The 19912-nt window shown below is 37.2% G+C and overlaps 1 protein-coding gene across 7 annotated transcripts in view; it reads left to right on the top strand.

Annotated features, from left to right (window-relative positions):
- Positions 1-19912, top strand: part of NSF (N-ethylmaleimide sensitive factor, vesicle fusing ATPase) — a 167085-nt gene that overhangs the window by 77164 nt on the left and 70009 nt on the right. For all 7 annotated transcript variants that reach the window (XR_010118223.1, XR_010118224.1, XM_055258381.2 and 4 more), the window contains exon 9: positions 5966-6165. Coding sequence is in view for 5 of the 7 variants with exons in the window: in XM_055258381.2 (XP_055114356.1) it covers positions 5966-6165 (200 nt within the window). In the remaining 2 variants the exon portion in view is untranslated. The remainder of the gene's footprint in view (positions 1-5965; positions 6166-19912) is intronic.

Genomic DNA, 19912 nt, shown 5'->3' with positions numbered 1-19912 from the left:
GCTACTTGGGAGGCTGAGTTGGAAGTATTGCTTGAGCCCAGGAGTTCCAGGTTATAGTGAGCTGTGTCACACCACTGAACTGCGGCCTGAGTGACAGAGTGAAACCTTGTCTCTAAAAAAGTACTTGACCTATATATTAAGAGAAGAAATGCTTTGGAACTATGTTTGATTATACCCTTAGCCCACCTTAGTTCTTACTTAAGTAAGTTATAGATGAAGGAGAAAAGATGAGAATCACTTTGAAGATTAAGGCCTCAAACTTTGTGGAAAATGGAGGAAAAAATGTTGAAAACAGTCATGTGATAGTTTTTACCTTACACTTTTGATGGGAAAATTAGATAATAGAATTGAGCTATAAATATATTGACTGCACATTACATTAACCCTGTTATTTACCTCATATTGCTGACCTTTAAAATTAAGATTTGAAAAAAAGAGATGGGTAAAACCAAAAAGGTCAAAATTTGTATGCCAGCTTAGATGAAATTTGTTTTTGTTTTGTTTTGTTTTGTTTTGTTTTGAGATGGAGTCTTGCTCTGTCCCCCAGGCTGGAGTGCAGTGGCGCAATCTCGGCTCACTGCAAGCTCTGCCTCCCGGGTTCACGCCATTCTCCTGCCTCAGCCTCCTGAGTAGCTGGGACTACAGGCGCCCGCCAACACGCCCGGCTAATTTTTTGTATTTTTTAGTAGAGACGGGGTTTCACCGTGTTAGCCAGGATGGTCTCGATCTCCTGACCTCGTGATCCGCCCGCCTCGGCCTCCCAAAGTGCTGGGATTACAGGCTTGAGCCACCGTGCCCGGCCGAAATTTGTATTTATAGAACTGAATAAGAATCTACACCTTACCTAATACTGTGAATTGCTTATATAAATACAACAAAGGATGGTCCCTTGATGACCTGAATCTCATATGCTGAGTTCACTTATGTAACAGCGTCCGTCTGCTCAGATACATTTTCCCAACTCCCCATATACTTTCCAAACCTTTACCATGTTTCCCAGTATCCTCTCTTCATCCCTCATTTTGTTGATGACCTAGCTCCTGCTTCACATAGTCAACAGAACCCAACAGGAATAACCTCAGCTTTCTTCCTCCTCTTCCCTTTATTTAACTGGTCTCAGAAGGAGAGGTGTCTTTACAAGCTCCCCCTCTCCATTCCTCCTCTGTTGCCAAAGTTCCTGAAAGTGTGGTCTCCATACCTGCTTGTGCTACTTAGTTTTCTTCTAAGTGAAAGGAAGGGACCTCAACCCCAAATGCTCTGACCCTGATGGAAGACCCTGTGGCCTAGATTGGCATGTATTTCCTGATTTCTAAACCTAGTGGCCTTTTTCCAGGCCTCATCCTCTATCACTGCAGCATTTATCTCTGTTGTCACATTCTTCTGCTTAAAACTTTTCACAGCTTTTCATATACCCAGGGCAGGCATTCAAATATATTGAAGCAGTAGTTTTGATGTCTTTTCTGAGCTTTCACCAGTATTTTTAATAGGCATTACTGCCTAAATCTCAAATGCCTTAAGCCAAAAACAAGTAATGATTTCCTGTACTCTCCAAACTGATTTCTCTTCCTCTTGCTATGTCTTGGTATTGCTGAGGTTACCATCATTTTATCCATGTACCCATGCTAGATGCCTCAAGGTCATCCTTGACTCCTCTTCCTTCTCTGGTTTCCATTTGGTTTCTAAGCTTTGATGAGTATCTCCCGCATCTTCTTTTCTTTTCCTACTATTTCCTATGACTCTTGCCTCTTTCTGTTTATTGTCTTTTGTCTGGATTATTTCAGTAATACGTTCAGGAGTTTCTAATTTGGATTCTATGGATGGACCTCAAAGGATTAAAGAACTCTCTCAAATTTGTATGCAAATTTTTTGTGCATGTGCATTTTCCTGGGGAGGTCCATTAGACTGTTCTGTGGGAAAGAGAGGAACAGAATGAGAGACAATGACAGTTTAAATCAGGTCCACTGATTTCTCGTTCTATACCTGCCGTTTGTTATTTAGGTCACTAACCTAAGGCACTTATCTCTGAGTAGTGAGGTGGCCTGTAAGACATTAAGAATAAAACAGCAGCATTAGTCAGTCCAGCAGCCAGAGATCAGAGGCTCCTCAATATCAGATCCAGGCTTTAATATCCTAGAGAAGCTCAGGAGAAAGCTGGGGCATCAGCAGGAACAGAGGGTGTCCTCCCGAGGCCCCTGGACCCATTTGTTCCTGTGCTTCCAAAGGACTTAGAGGGGTATGAAAACTTAACTGGCAAGAATCCAGAGTGAGTTGGTGTCCCCAGAAAAAGGTTCAGAACATTCCCCCAGCTAGCCTCCCCTCCTTTGCCTGTTTGGTCTTTCATTCTTTCTCCACTCTACCAACAGAGTTAGCTTTTAAACACATGTCTCATGGTGCGCCTTCCGTGATTATCACTTACACCTAAGGGTGATTAGATTAATCACCCAAAAATGTGGAGTTTTAATCGCCTATGAAACAAGTTAAAAAATCATGGTCATGGTTTCAAGGCCTGCCAGTTAGGAGCCTGCCAGCCTCGTCTCCAGGCACTGCCCTCTCCTCACCTCCAAGACTCTGGCTACAGCAGGTTACTACTGGCTGTTTCGAGAGAACAGTGTCTGTGTCCATATCCCTATACCTTTGATCATGCTAGTCTCTCTCTTTGGGGTGGCATTTCCTCTCCATTGCCTGTGAACCTCCTACTCATTCTTCCAGGCCCACAGTGGATGTTAGCTCTTCCCAAGTCCATTCTTAATTTTCTGCCATCACTCTGGCAGAATCAGTATCTCTTGGCTAGAGTCCAAAAACACTTCATACATATCTCTGATAATGTCATATTATATTGTAGATAGCCTACTTTTATTTCTGTCTTTCCTACTAAGCCAGAAATGCCCTACAGCTAGGGACTGTCTTTTTCATGTTTGTATCCCTAACACCTACCTTTGCATCTAGTCTAAACATGAGCTTAGTACACTTTTGTTGAATGGAATTAGTTATAAAGAGTTTTTATGACTCATTTAAAATTAGAGACCAATGCTTATTTAATAAGTCAGAATAGGCTGTAATAATAATAGTAATAATAAAGTCCCATTTCCACTGCTTATTCAAGTAACAGCTTCCTTTGTGGAAGTACGTTTTGAAAGACTTTACATGTCAGTGTATATTTTTGATGTGCTCATTTGAGATCCTAAAAGAATTATAGTTCTAATGCAGACTAGAGCTTCTATTACATTCCTGTTGATGTTATATTAAATATATTCATCATTTCACATATCTATATTATATATAATAAGTTGCATGGATAAGCATTTTATCTCTTTTTCTTTTAACCTTCATGGTAATATTTTGTGAATTGTTTATTTTATAATATCTGAGTAAATTTAGTTCCAAACACATTAATTTGAGCATTTTCTGTGTACAGAAGCATAGTTGCAAAGTTAAGATTCTTGTGTTTATGTTATTTTGTTTTGTTAAATTTGCAAAGTCTCAGTCATTGCAAATGTGGTTTTTTTAGGTATTTAAATTAGCTCAGCTATGAGAGTAAGCACAGTCCATAAATTAAGAGCTTCAAATAATTTTTTAAAATCCTTCATATTCTTCGAGTTTTGTAGGAAAAGAATCAACAGTTTACTTATTCAGCCTTTCCTGAAGTCCATAGTAGGTGCTGGGCATTATGCTGGGTGAATGAGATGGTAATTGCACTTGAATAGTTTACAGTCTTATAGTGAAGAAGCCATGTAAACAGAGAATTGCAATATAAACCTTGGAGGAGAGGGAGGAAGACTACTTTGAGAACCGAGATTAGGTTGAGAATGGATGAGTCTGCTGATCAATTTATAGATAAAGAAGCAGAGAGGTGAAGTCTTTTTTTTTTTAAATATGTGAAATAGGAACCTAGGTTATCTCTAAGAATTCATAGCAGGGGGTAGCTCTTGAGAAGAACAGTGAAGATCTGGATAATTAATAAGGAGAATTAGAGATGAGCTAACAAAGACAAGTAAAGAGTGGCATGCAGTACTGAGAAAGCAGTGAGCATAGAACTGAAACTGGATAGCATGGAATTCTGGAGATATCAGTCAGTAGCACAGTGGTATAATCTTCTCCAGCTGTGCTCTGTGGCCAATGTGTAGTGAATAAAGCCATATTGTATTCAGGGACTATGGGGTGGTTATAACAGAAATTTACAAAGAATAAATAGTTAAAAGTCCTTCAAAGAAAGCATGGCTTACTAGGGAAGGCAGTATGGTTAAAAGGAAGTTGATAAACTTGGAGAAAATGTAGAAGTCAAGAAGTTGGAGATCAGAAGGGCTGGTGCTTTGTAGGTACTCAGAAAATCTTCATTTTCTCCTTTCTGGATGTCCTCGCCCTATGAATGTTTCACCACCACCACCTGCCTCAGCTATGGTTTATACATATGAATAGTTTCAAATCATGATGGTAACAGTTGACTCAGAGGGCAAGATTAGGAGCCAGACTTCAACGTCTTCATCCAGTGTGTCCCTGTAACTTAGATGCTGGTAGTGCTTGGTGGTATTGGCCTCTAGGAGAAGCTCAAGGCTTCTACTGTTATCTCCCTACCACTCATATTTGGAGGGTGAGTCAAAGGCCAAAAGCATTTTATTGGGCAGTGGTTCTCAGGGAAGGGATTTACTCTGTGATGCGAAGGGTTAAGACTGTAAGCCATCAAGTGTTTCCCCTCCCTCTTCATGCTCAACCAAAGGCACAGATCTTATTACTTTCAAGAATTTAAAAAGAAGTCTTTTCTCAGCATAAAGGAAGAAGTGAAGACCAATTCTGACAGCCCAAAGGGTCTTCCTCCTCAGAATCTAAAATTTCTAATAGAGTTGTTTGCATCTTGTGATTTTACTTGAGTCATCAAATGTATTGTACTTTTTTTCTTAAAGATATACTTTTTAATGCTTTCATTTCAAATAACGACAAACCATTTTCCATGGCGACACACTATTTATATTGCATTTTCAGAAATTTCCCTTTTTACCCATACTTAGGAGTGTGAGACTGAAATCTAATAATCTGTTATTTCACAGAGTGCTTTTTTGGGTATAGTATAAAGATATATAATTTTAATAACCTTTGAGGTACAAGTGGTGTTTGGTTACATGGATGAATTATATAGTAGTGAAGTCTGAGATTTTAGTGCACCCCATTGTCCAAGTAGTGTACACTGTACCCAATATTAGTTTTTTATTCCTCACTCCCCTCTCACTTTCCCCACTTCTTAATTTTCTGCCATCACAATGTGTTGCCCAGGCTGGCTTCATGTCCTCACTTTCCCCACTTCTGAGTTTCCAAAGTCTATTACTCTGTACACCTTTGTGTACCCATAACTTAGCTCCCTCTTGTAAGTGAAAACATATGGTATTTGATTTTCCATTCTTAAGTTACTTCACTTAGAAAAATGGCCTCCAGCTCCATCCATGTTGTAGCAAAAGATGTTATTTTGTTCTTTGTTATGGCTGAATAGTATTCCATGGGGTGTGCGTGTGTGTGTATACACATATATGATATATAATAATTATATATAATTTATCGTTACATGTAAAACGAAGCAAATTTTTTATTTTTATAGAGACAGGGTCACAATGTGTTGCCCAGGCTGGTTTCATGCTCCTGGGCTCAAATGAGCCACCACACCCAGCCAAAAATAAGTAATATTTCCCAGTTAGACATTTTCAGAGTAAAAAGTATTTGTTCAAAATCATAGCACGAATGGACTCTTCCAGAGATCTTTAACTGGCAGCATTTCTCCCTCAAACTTTAGTACAGTTATAGGAATTGTTTCTGGGTTTTTGGTTGTATATTCTTGTTCATGGCTCATGGACATTAACATACGTGAATGGCATCACTGTGTTTTTCCTAAAGTGCATACAAAGAAGAAAGAAAACTTTCCTTTAGAGTCTTACTTAGATTCTAGTTAGCTGATATAAGACTGTTTTCTTTTCCTTTTCAGGTTGTAAACATGTGAAAGGCATCCTGTTATATGGACCCCCAGGTTGTGGTAAGACTCTCTTGGCTCGACAGATTGGCAAGATGTTGAATGCAAGAGAGCCCAAAGTGGTCAATGGGCCAGAAATCCTTAACAAATATGTGGGAGAATCAGAGGCTAACATTCGCAAACTTTTTGCTGATGCTGAAGAGGAGCAAAGGAGGGTAATGTGAACATAAGTGTGATTTAGTAAAAGTTTATCACTCGCTATATGATGAATGAGACCCAGAGTTATGGAGGCAAACTTGTTACTTTGATTTATATTTTGAAGCAACTTACAGGTAAATTTACCTAGTACCTAGGTTATATATGGCACTGCACCAGGGACTGTGGGAGATTTACGTGATGAGCAGATGTTGTTACCCACATATTCCTATAAACAAAGGTAGGTGATTATGTAAGCCAGAGGTTTTGCAAAAACAGGTCATGAATATATTTTCAGGTGACACTTTTATTCCATATTGCTTCCGGAGACTTGTGCTCATTTATGCTTTGGAAGAAAAGAGGAAATTAAATCCATAAATAGACTTATGAAATCGTATTATGTAAGGTTCATATGCAAAAAGCTATCTTACTTAACACTGAGTCTTACTCAGTTATAGAGTGACAGGATTGAGTTGTCAGAGCTCAAAGGAAAGCTTGATTTGGATCTCTGAAATGAAATTATTTAAAAATCAAACTAGAGTTTACCAATTCTGATAGTTTTACATGTCAACTTGACTAGGACATAAAGTGCCTAAATATTTGGTAAAACATTTCAGTTGTGTCTGTGAGGATGTTTCTGGATGAAATTAGCTTTTGAGTTGATAGACTGAATAAAGCAGATTGCCCTCCCTAATGTGGGCAGGCCCTATTCAATCAGTTTAAGGCCTGAACAGAACAAAAAGGCTTACTTTCCTGCAAGTAAGAGGGAATTTCGACTTGCCTGATTGCCCTGAGTTGGGACATTGGTTTGGATGCAAACTGAAACATCAGCTCTTCCTGGCTTGGAGGCCTTTGGACTGGAGCTAAATAATGCGTATTAGCTCTCGTGGGTCTCCAGGTTAGCTCTCCTGGGTCTCCAGGTTGCTGACAGCAGATCTTGGGACTTGTCAGCTTCTGAAATTGTAGATTTATCTCAAGGAATTGGCTAAAATGATTATGTAGGCTGACATGTATATGTGGGTGTATATGCATACATACATATTCATAGAGATTTATCATAAGGAATACACACACACACAAGGAATACACACACACACACATTCTGTTGGTTCTGTTTGTCTGTTCTGATTAATATCCTAATACTAACATATTTTTTTCATTGACAGAAAGTTTAAGAACAATGCCATGAGATTTCTGGTTCTAGCAATACAGTAGACTAGGTAACCAGAAAACCTTCCTTCTATAAACACCTTCAAATGCTAGGTATACACTGTACCCCTTAAATATGCACAATTATGTGCCAATTAAACACAAAATAAAACTTTAAAAAGTTCTGGGTAAAATATAACTGAAATTATTTTAAATGCATAATTGAGCTCTTCAGAAAGAAAACTGGATCTCCAGGAAATTAGAGTCGTAAGATATAGGCTGCAGCTTTTGGTTTCATAATATATGGGTTTGGGTTTTACTACCCACTAGGGAACAGAACGTGAGTCCTTGAATCCATTTACAGTGTGGACTAGGAACTGGTGCCTTCAAAGGGGTTGTGTCTCTATGAAAAGAGTGGACTAGAAAATATCTGCTGCCACCACAGGGAAATTAACAAAAAATATTTAACTGCCTGGGTTCTGGAATGGAAGCTGGGAAATCTCCTATGTGAATTCTTCTTTTTTTTTTTTTGAGACGGAGTTTTGCTCTTGTTGCCCAGGCTGGAGTGCAATGGCGTGATCTTGGCTCACCACAACCTCCGCCTCCCGGGTTCAAGCAATTCTCCTGCCTCAGCCTCCCCAGTAGCTGGGATTACAGGCATGCACCACCACGCCTGGCTAATTTTATATTTTTAGTAGAGATGGAGTTTCTCCATGTTGGTCAGGCTGGTCTCGAACTCCCAACCTCAGGTGATCTGTCCGCCTTGGCCTCCCAAAATGCTGAGATTACAGGCGTGACACTGCGCCCGGCCTCCCGTGGGAATTGTAAACCATGGATCCTTGTTCATGCTGGTTTAGAATTTGAATAAATATATGCTACCTATGTGGCTTGAAATCCCAAGCTGAGAAATTAGTTAAAAAAATTATTCGGGTGCAGTGGCTCATGCCTGTAGTCTCAGCTACTTGGAAGGCTGAGATGGAAGGGTCACTAGAACCCAGGAGTTGTAGGCTGCAGTGAGCTATCATTGTGCCATTGCACTCCAACCTGGGTGACAGTGCAAGACTCTATGTTAAGAAAAAAAAAAAAATTAGTCCTGGGCTAGTGATAGCATAAGTTGTCAGATATAAGCAAACCCCAAGGGGTGCTCCAACAACCTAGGCTGAAAGGAATAGAAAAAGTAGTCATGAAAATTTAAAACTCAGCAACCAAGTTGAATATAAGACAGCAAATTTCAGCTGAAGAGAGAAGTGGTAAACAGAAGAATAAACCTAAAGAAATCACCCAGAACGTAGCACAGAGAAATAAAGGGATGGAGAAGTTGAAAGTTGAGATGGCAGAGTTAAAACAAGAAGTCCAGATAGAATAGTGTAGAGGCATTATTCAAAAAGAGAATGACCGAGAATATTCTAGAATTAATAAAAGACATGAGAACTCAGATTCAGGTAGCACCATGAGCCCATATGGGATAAATGAAAATTAACTTATTTCTAGACTTGTTATAGGAGAATGCCAAAGAAAAAAAAATCTGAGTTACAAAAGAAAGACATGGAGATGACTTACAAAGGGGTATCCATTATGTTGATAGCAAACTTTTCCATGACAGAAAGAGAGAACAAAAAATAGTAGAATAATATCTTCAGAGAGCTAAGTGAAAATAACTGTCAACTTAAAAGTTAATACCCAGCTTAATTCTCATTCAGGAATGAGAGTGAAATAAAGACTTTTTTTCTTCAGGCAAAGGATAATAGAATTAACTAGTTGCAGAAGCTTGTTGGAAGATTATGAAGCAAGATGTACTGAGACTGAAGGAAGTTGAACCCAGAAGGAAACAGTAGAGCCAAGAAACAATGATGAGCAATGAAATTGGTGAAAATATAGATAAAGTCTGGGAGTTCTACTTCTAGTAGTGGCAAATTAGGTCATTTGAATCATGCGTTCCGCTGAAGACTACCAGAAAAGCTCAACACAATATTTAAACATGTTTTGCTTGAAGGTATCAAAGAAGAAAAATGGAGGCCTAGAACAAAGGTCCTCCTGGTATACTGGGTCACTGTTCCTCTCGAGATTAAATTAGCCAGTTCTGCAGGAAGCTGCTAAAACCTAAGCAGCCCTTTGACAGGCTAGTGGCAGAGATTAGCGCCCATGGCCCCTAAGGAGGGGACACCTGATGAACATAACTCATTTTGAGTCAAGACCCTGAAGGGCTACACCATAGGAGCAAGGGTTAACCAGGAATAGACATACTCTCACCAAGGCCGCAGATCAGCTTTGAATCACGTCAGTCCCTAAAATTAGATTGAGGGTTCCTAAATTGCTAGCGCCCCTAGGCATCTGGCAGAATTGTAAATCCTTCCTGGAGGAAAGTAGTATCATGTAAGGTCACAAATTATTTCTAGTTTGCAAATGCAATGTCTGGCTTATAATCAAAAGCAACTGGAAACAGATACACAAACAACATCAAGAAAAAGAAAAGATGGTTGAAACAGCCTCTAGATATTGGAATTCTCAGATACAGACTTTTGAAAGAATTATACTTACCACATTCAAGGGGATAAAAAACAAGACAGATTTTTGGCAGAGTACTGGAAACTGTAAAAATAAACAAATATAAATTCTAGAACTGAGAAAATCAGTAAGTAAAATTAACTCAAGTGAATGAGTTTAAATAGCAGGTTAGACACATCTGAAGAGAGAATTAGTGTACTGAAAGATGTAAGATGAAAATAACCAGAGACAAAGAATGAAAGGAATTAAGAGAGAGTGAGAGAGAGAGAGAGAGAATACCATTTAAAAGTCTGGTGCGTGTATTTAAAGTTCCAGAAAGGCAAGAGAAAGAGAATGGATCAAAACCAGGATTTGAAGAGAATATGGTTTAGAACTTTCTAAAACTGATGGAAAACATTAGTCAATAAATTGTAGAAATGATATGAACCCTGAGCAGGAGAAATACCAAAGAACTCTACATATATAGGCATTATTGTTAAATTGCTGAAAACCAAAAACGAGAAAAATCTTAAGAGGAGCTAGAGGGCAAAGGAAAATTACCTTCAAATAAGCAACGACTAGCTAGTAGCTGTCTTCTCAGTAGAAATGATGGAAACAGAAAGTCAATCAAAGGCCATTTTAAAGAGCTGAAAGAAAATAACTGTCAACTTAGAATTTTATATCCAGTAACTGGATGAATGATCATAGAAATATATAATGGAATACAAGGCAGTAATGAAAATAAATAGCCTACAGCTATACACAGTTGTGAATCTCACAAATTATTGAGCAAAAGAAACCAGATTTTAAAAAGAACACATACTGTGTGATTCCATTTATAGAGAGCTTACCTAAAGTATAGTGTTTAACAACGCATGCTTGGGTGGTAAAATTATAAAGGAAAATGAATTATTACCATAAAAATCAGATTGTGGTTACCTATGGGGAAAGGTCAGGGAGGAGTGCTTGGGAGGGGTTGTGAGGAGGTGCTCCCAGGATGCTAGCAGTGTTCTGTTTCTTATGATTACGTAGGTGTTCATTTTGTGACAGTTCATTGAGGCATATATTCACATTTTGTAACTTTTCTCTATGCGCGTTGTATTTTGCAATAAAAAGTTTTAACAAATTTTAACAGCATTCACTGAGTAAAACAATAATGATATGGATGCTTTTAAAGGACAGAACTAAAATATGGAAAAAAACGTTTGGGAAGTAGATTAAATTCATGTAAGCTCCTTGTATTATTGGGGAAGATGATAGGGAGTTCAAGACCAGCCTGGTCAACATGGTGAAACCCCATCTCTACTAAAAAAATACAAAAATTAGTTGGGCTTGGTGGCGCACATCTGTAATCCTAGCTACTCAGGAGGCTGAGGCAGGAGAATTGCTTGAACCTGGGAGACGGAGGTTGCAGTGAGCCAAGATCGTGCCACTGGATTCCAGCCTAGGTAACAAAAGTGAAACTCCGTGTCAAAAAAAAAAAAAGAAGATAATAATGTTAGTTAACGTAACTTTAAGTCAAATGTGCATGTGAAAGTTATACATTGTGCCCAAACTTTTCCAAAGCATAGGGAGGAACTGGGAAAGAAACAATGGAAACTCAAATACTTTAGAAGGCAAGAAAGAAATAACAAGACTCAAAGACAATGTGATGATACTAAAAAGGTAATTTTAAAAACAATTTGATTTATAGCAGAAATCAGAATGTAAAGTGCTTAGGATTCAATCTAACAGGAAATGTGCAAGACCTTTAAGGAGAAAATTCTAAACATTTTTGAAAATCTTTTTTTAAGCAGCTAATAAATGGTAAGATATAACATGTTCATGTATGGGAGAACTGACAATGTCATAAAAATGACAGTTCTGCCCATCTTGGTCTGTAAGTTGAGTGTATTTCCAGTGAAGTCTAATAGGAATTTTTTAACATTTGACAACTTGATTCAATTTTTTTTTGAGGCTTGAAGAGTTATGAGAATTTTGAAGAATAATGAAGATTTACTTTTACCACATATCAAGACTTACTAGAAAGCAATAGTAATTGAAACTGTTATATATTCATGCAAAAACAGACCAAGGAAACAATAGAACACAGGAAGGAAGAGCCTGCTCTATGACAAGTGATGATACAGATCAGAGGGGAATAATAGGCTGGCTGTGCCATAAACGGAGCTGAGATAATTGACTACCTGTTTGGAAAAAGATAAAATGCAATTCCTACCTCACAGCACACAAAATTGCAAATGGATTTACAAAAAAACAAAAACATAAAAAAAGCCTACTAAAACTTCTAGGAGAAAAACTTATTTAGAAGACAAATAGGCAAAAATGTTTTAAGATTTGAGGCTAGGGAAGAATTGATACAGAAAGTAAATCCATTAGAACTGTTAATTTGGCTACATTAATATAAAGAAAATTCTGTATGACAAATTACACTGAATACAAATGTCTCAAACTGGGAGAAGATATTTGCAATGTATATAATCTACAAAGAATTGGCATCCTCTATAATAAATTCTCTATAAAAAGTCTTGTATAATAAGAAAAATATAAACACCACAATTTTAAAAAACTGTCGAAGGATTTAACACATAGTTCTCAGAGAAAGAACCCAATTGAAGAAAAGCAAATGAAAAGATATTCAGGAAAATGTATAATAAAAGAGGGATTATTTCTTAAACAATCTGGCAAAATTTACAACAGCTGGTAAAACCAAGACTTTGGGGGGTTATGGAGAAACAGGGTCTGATATACATTGCTAGTTGGAGTATAAACTAGAAGAATATACCAAGTAGGTAGTATCTTGCAAATAAATTTGACATCTTAGAAAAACGAAGATTCACAAACCCCATGAGTTCTACTTCAAGACCACTACCTATGATAAACAACACGACATGTACCAGGATGTTGATTGCCATGCTATTTGTAATAGAGGGAAAAGAAACATCGTTACTCTTCCTTAGTAGGAAATGGAATAGCATACAGATATTAAAATGAATATGCTGAGCACAGTGGCCCACGCCTGTAATCCCAGCACTTCAGGATGCCGAGGCAGAGGATCATTTGAGCCCAGGAGTTGAAGACCATCCTGGGCAACATAGTGAGACCCCACCTCTACAAAAGTGAAAAATTAGCCAGGCATGGTGGCACACACCTGTGGTTCCAGCCACTTAGGAGGCTGAGGTGGGAAGGTCCCTTGAGCCGGGGAGGTCAAGGCTGCAGTGAGCTGTGACAGTGCCACTGCACTCCAGCTTGGGCAACAGAATGAGACCCTGTCCCAAAAAAATAAAATGAATAATAGATTTACATAGATCGACATGAATAACACTCAGAAATATAACATCTCATCTTTAAAAAAAAAATCTAGTAAGTAAGCTCTACTGAATTAATCTATCCTGCCATTTCCTGCCTTTTAAAATTTTTGTTGAGGGTAAAATAATATTAAATATTCCCTTTATAGCAATCCTCTTAGTGCTTTAAGTCTGCTTGTTGGGTCATTGTTTCAATTTTATACAAGGTCGTTTCCTTTCCTGCTTTCCAGCATTTCATTAAGTTCTTGTTCAGGTCTCCAGCTAGATCAGTCTCATTGGTTCTAGCAGGTGTGGGTCTTGGTGGGTTGGTGCAAGGCCAGTCACTATTTCAGCTCTTCAGAAAGTCCCGGAACCAGTCAGTTTTGCAGTTCATTCCTAATACTAAGATTGTTTCTGCTTCACTTATCTTTTTAACCCTCAGTGTACCAAGAAAAACAGTCATCACCATTTACTATCTAGGTTGAATAAACTCTGTTTAAAAAATTATTTTAGATTATTTTCCAAATAATTTACAAAACACAAGAATAAAGAGATAAAAAAACTATTACAAATTAAATAAGAACTTGAATATATAAATAAAATTTTTATGCCATGTTTTCCTGGTCTTGAGGTGTTTTGGATTTTGGTTTTTGGAATATTTGCATATACATTAAGATATCTTGGCGTTGGGACTCTGGTCTAAACATGAAATCCATTTATGTTTTGTATATACCTTGTACACACAGCCTGAAGGTAATTCTGTACAATATTTTAAATAATTTTGTTACTGAAACAAAGTCTGTGTACATTGAATTATCAGAAAGCTAAGGCGTCACTATCTCAGCCACTAGATGTGGATGGTCTGCGGTTGGTTGGCATCACCATTGTTTCTGATTGTAAATTTATATGCCTGATAAATAATCGTTTTCATACATGTATTGAGACACAAGTACTTAACGGTAAAAAATATGACACACCATTAATACAGTGAAAAAATAGTGAGTTTAGGGTAACTAAGCAGCACAATGGCATCACCAGAATACCTGGATAAGCTGTTAAACAACAGCAGCAGTTTCAGTCACCACCTACAATGTTGTGGGGGGCTTTTGTTTTGGTTTGGTTTTTTGAGATGGGGTCTCACTCCATTGCCTAGGCTGGAATGCAGTGGCACCATCATGGCTCACCACAGCCTCAACCTCCTGGGCTCAAGCCGTCCTCCTACCTCAGCCTCCCGAATAGCTGGGACTACAGGTGTGCACCACCATACCTGGCTAATTTTAGAAATCTTGTTGTAGAGACAAGGTCTCCCTAGGTTGCCCAGGCTGGTCTCAAACTCCTGGGCTCAAGCGATCCTCCTGCCTCAGCCTCCCAAAGTGCTGAAATGACAGGTGTGGGCTACCATGCCCAGCTGATGTTGTGTTTTGATTAAAAGATTATCATACAGTAACCCCCTGTGTGTGGTCCACCTTTCAGATTTTGGAACATTTTGGATTTTGAATTTTTGAATTAGGGATACTCAACTCCTCCAAATGGGCAGGAGCCTCTGAATGCAACTAACTGTTCATCAGCTGTCCTGCATCAACTTACAAATACTGATTCTAAGTTTCAAATACATCTTTGTTGGCTTCTAAATTGTTATTACTTCTGGTTCTTCTTGCACTTACAGCATCAAAACATAATGCTTTAAGAATTTTTTTGAGATCTTTGTCTCCTAATTTTGTTGAAGAGAGGATGACCATTATGTGTTCCACAGTTGCAAAACATTTTTATTTTTAGATTTGTAGATACCTTTCAGAATGATCAATTCTGTTTTTTATGGTCAATCCAATTTTTTAATGTCTACTTCATCTATTTCTTCTGGCTATCTCTCTGTAATACCTGCCTTCAGCATCTGTCTACTTTTAAACTATATCAAGAAAATTTGGTGCACAAATGAAATAAAAGATAAAAGAATACTGTCATGTGTCCTTTTAGCAAAATGGGATGGCCTCATTTCTTGTCACAAAATATTCCACAAAGAAGACTTTCTATTGAATAAGTAACTGAATGAAAATGCTTTGTCCTTAGATTAAAAGTATATTATTCACTCATTGATTCTTGAGTTTGAGAAAATGTATGTAGGGTATCATCATCTGAAGGCACATAGACTGAGATTTTACTTATAATCATCAATTTCAGCATCTTTATTAGAGTCCTAAATGCTGCTATCTTATTCTTTGTGTTCAACTTCTGACTCATCTAATAATTCGAAAACAGTTTCCTCAGATTTTCTTCGTCATTCTGGCCAGAGAACTTACAAATGTTAATGCTTAATCATATTCAATAAAATGTGGAATCAGGTCACAAAAGATGTTAGCTCCAGACTTCTTTTATGCCTTCTTGAAAGATAACACATACCTTGCACAACACAGCAAGAAAACTGAAGAATGATATCATAGTGATACTTGTTTCACTGTTGTGTCATTCTTCTAAGTAATTTAGTCATTTTTTATTATACTTTAAGTTCTGGGATACATGTGCAGAACTTGCAGGTTTGTTACATAGGTATACATGTGCCATGGTGATTGGCTGCACCCATCAACCCGTCATCTACATTAGGTATTTTGCCTAATGCTATCCCTCCCCTAGCACCCCAGCCCCTGACAGGCCCCAGTGTATGATGTTCCCCTCCCTGTGATCATGTGTTCTCATTGTTCATTTCCCACTTATGAATGAGAACATGTGGTGTTTGGTTTTCTGTTCCTGTGTTGGTTTGCTGAGAATGATGGTTTCCAGCTTCATCCATGTCCCTGCCAAGGACATGAACTCATCCGTTTTTATAGCTGCATAGTATTCCATGGTGTATATGTGCCACATTTCCTTATCTAGTCTATTATTAATGAGCATTTGGGTTGGTTCCAAGTCTTTGCTATTGTGAACAGTGCCTCAATAAACATGTGTGCATGTGTATTTATAGTAGAATGATTGTAATGGGATTGCTGGGTCAAATGGTATTTCTGGTTCTGGATCCTTCAGGAATCACCACACTGTCGAAACAGCATGGTACTGGTACCAAAACAGATATATAGACTAAAGGAACAGAACAGAGGCCTCAGAAATAATGCCACACATCGACAACCATCTGATCTTTGACAAACCTGACAAAAACAAGCAATGGGGAAAGGATTCCCTATTTAATAAATGGTGTTGGGAAAACTGGCTAGCCATATGCAGAAAACTGAAACCGGACCCCTTCCTTACACCTTATACAAAAATTAACTCAAGATGGATTAAAGACTTAAATGTAAGACCTAAAACCATAAAAATCCTAAAAGAAAACCTAGGCAGTACCATTCAGGACATAGGCATGGGCAAAGACTTCATTCTTCTATTTTCTTATTTTAATCCTTTTTAAGCATAGTTGAGAATAATTGATTAGTAATGATGTAATTTCTAGTATGATGAAATAGCATAATATGTCTTAGATTTATAAAAAGATCTAGTAGATCCAAATGGCAATTGTAAGATAGAATTTTATTCTATTTTTTTAAATGTGGGTTTTTTTTTTTATTTTGTTTGTTTGCTCTTTGGAAGACTTATAAAAAGGAAAAAAGTCATGAGATATCAATTTTTATAAATAGTACTACTTAAAACAGAAACTCAGAAACTGAGATTGGGTCTAACGGACCCTAATGAGATACTGAGGATTAAACACTAGGCAGAAGTGAGTTAAAATGCCATATGAAGAAGCATTTTATAACATCTCAGTTGTGGTAGTTACCACATGGCTACATAGGTAACTTTGGTGCTGTTTTTAAAGTTGCAAGCAATTTAAATATTAAACTACTGATGATAAAATTGAGTTAGCAAAGAATTTCTAGTTTTATATTAATTATAGCCAGCCTTTTCAGTTATACCTTTCTCACATCCAGAAATGGCTTAATGTACTCAGCTAATGACCCCAATGCAAGATATATGTGTGTTACATAACAAAGAAAAACATCACCTCTGTAATTTTGGACAGTCCACATTGACAGAGATGAACACTTGCATATAGGTCAAACTAGTTAAATACAGAACAGCCGCTTTTGAAAGCTGTTGCCAGGGCTCAACAGCGTCAGCTCTGTTTCTATGGAGAAAGACTTTACAGATGTTAAAAACAGAGCTAGAAGCCAATGAGTGGAAGAGGATTGTGTTGTGGAAATTTAATTTTTTTGGTAAAGGGTTTATTGATGAATCAGCTATTTTAGTCTGTGAACATTAATCTTGACATCTTCTTTACCCAATTCTCAATTTCTTGTAATAAGATCTTGCTTTTATTTAAGAAACACACAATGTAAAATTTGATGTTATTGTACTGACTAGGTGGGGGAAGGGACCTGATGACAGGTAACAAGATTAGTAAGGTTCTGAAAAGGTCAGAATTGTACTGAATTATGTTTAGAACAGATTGCCCCTGTGATCATTTAATCAAACAGTGTTCATATTGTCTTTGTCCCTGTCCACATACGTGATTTTTGAGGTTGGGCTGAGAAGGAAATCATGATTCCATCAACAACATAAGGCACATTGACAGTAAAACTCGTATATTATAGCAGCTTTTTTTTTTTTTTTTTTTTTTTTTTTTGAGACGGAGTCTCGCTCTGTCGCCCAGGCTGGAGTGCAGTGGCGCAATCTCGGCTCACTATAGCAGCTTTTTGTTTCATGCTGTATTGGGCAGACAACCTTGAAGAAAAAAAAAACTTTTAAAAATAATGTAAAATCTCACAGTTTTTCAGTCACAAACAGAAGTATCCTTGTTGTCACTGAAGATGACAAGAATTAATATCCTGCTGTATAGAAGTACTTTGGCAAAGTTAAGGTTGTAGTTCCGATTCCTCATTTCCAATTTTTTCTCCAGACGGAAAGATGAACAGTTTTTGGTATTGAATTTTTTTTAGGAAGCAAGTTATTTATCATTAGATACCTATTCAGTAAATGCAATGATACAGAAAAATGAAGTTTTTTTTCCCTCAGATTTGAAATTAGGTTTTAAAATATGGAGGGAGAACAATTTGTAAGTAATGTTCAGGAACAAAAATAAAACCTAGTGAAACTTTAGAAACTTTAATGGATATCTGTCATCCTACATACAATTGCATTAAAGAATAGAATTTATTATTATTTTATCTGGTTTATTATGCAGTAAAATGAATTTTTCTCTTTTTGTGTGTAGTTTTATGAAATTTCATACATGTATAGATTCATGGAACCACTGTAAAAATCAGGATATAGAACATTTGCATCACCCCCAAAAATTCCTTCATGCTGTCCCTTACTGGTCACCATCTCGTTTTAGTAACCCTGGTAACTACCAATGTGTTCTCCATCCCTGTAGTTTTATCTTTTCAAGAATGTCATATAAATGTCATATACTATGTCACCTTTTGGGACTGGCTGTCTTCAGCATAATGCCTTTGAGATTCATCCAAGTCGTTGCATGTGTCAAACATCCCTTTTTATTGTTGAATAGTATTTAATTGTGTGGGTGTACTATCATTTGTTTATCTGTTGACCCACTGAAGGCCAACTGGGTTGTTTTCTAGTTTGGGGCAATTATGAGCAGAGCTGCTATAAACCAAGTAGTGGAATTTTTAGGTCATATAGCATTTTATCTATTTTTTATTTAAAAATACTTTATATATTCAGGGTTTGCTTTTGACCCAGTTGAATTTCCTTCAGGTCATTTTTGGAACTCTTTCTTCCTATGTCTGATGTAACATTTCATCTTTCATCTTTGTCATTTTTTTATTCCCCCTTTTCTTCAGATTATTATAGGTATATGCTAGTATTGTAGCCCAGAATCTGTCCTGCTTTTGTATTACTCCAGCTTAATTATATGATCCATCTTCTTACGTTATCTACGGCTTGCTACAAGACTATTCTTTACTATTTGCAGAAGACGTTCAGATGTGTCTTGCTATCCTCTTTTATTCAGCTGCGTATATCTTGTTCTCTGGAGGCCTTTCCAAATAGATGTCTTGGTAACTCTTTAATCTTATTATGCTAGAAACAAACAAACAAAAAAATTCCCTTGCATCTTTTCCCTTCTGCAGCTTCCTTATCATACTGCAGGGTAATTTCTTTTCTTCACTGTCACAATTCCACCCCACATGCAAGCAGTAATCAAATCTAGCATTTGCTGTTTGGTCATCACCACTTCTGTCACCAAAATTCTCATTCTGTTTAGATTCTGCTTGCCTCATTTATGTACCATTGTTTGTTTCTCACTGACCTTCCAAGTGCATACTTCTTTTCATCCTAAAGCCAAGAATAAAATCATTTTATATAAAGAGCATTCTGCTTTTGCAGTTCATTTACTGATGTCCTCTGTTTCAGTAGGAAGTCCTAATTCTAGATTCAGTCTGTCATGATAGTACTGTTAACTTATGCTTTTCACATTAGGTAAATTTTATTATCCCTTTTATAGGACCTTGACTGCCTCTGGGCCTTCTGTTCAGGTGAACCCGCATGCTTCTAAGTTCTTAGCAATTAGAGCCTCTCTTTCCCCTTTTATATGTCTTTGTTTTGGTACAGCTTCTCATACCCAAAAGCAGGTATACCTGTTAGTAAGGAGGATACAAGTTGTATTTGTAGGTGATATGACTGTCTACCTAGGAAATTCAAAACAGTCAGATTTTTAAAAAAACTTAGATATTATAAATAAGAGTAAAGTAGCCATATATAAAATAAATATATAAAAATATATTTCCTTCATACTTCCATACTGTTTCTGAAATATAATAGAAAAATCCCATCACCATTGCAACCAAAAAAACATAGCTAGGAATCTTTATGAAGGAATGAAGGAATTTAAACAACAAAAACT

Source organism: Symphalangus syndactylus, chromosome 20 (assembly GCF_028878055.3).
Source record: "Symphalangus syndactylus isolate Jambi chromosome 20, NHGRI_mSymSyn1-v2.1_pri, whole genome shotgun sequence".
In the NCBI taxonomy this organism is placed as follows: Eukaryota; Metazoa; Chordata; class Mammalia; order Primates; family Hylobatidae; genus Symphalangus; species Symphalangus syndactylus.
The sequence above is the reverse complement of the archived record's forward strand: the minus strand, read 5'-3'. Positions and strand labels throughout refer to the sequence as shown.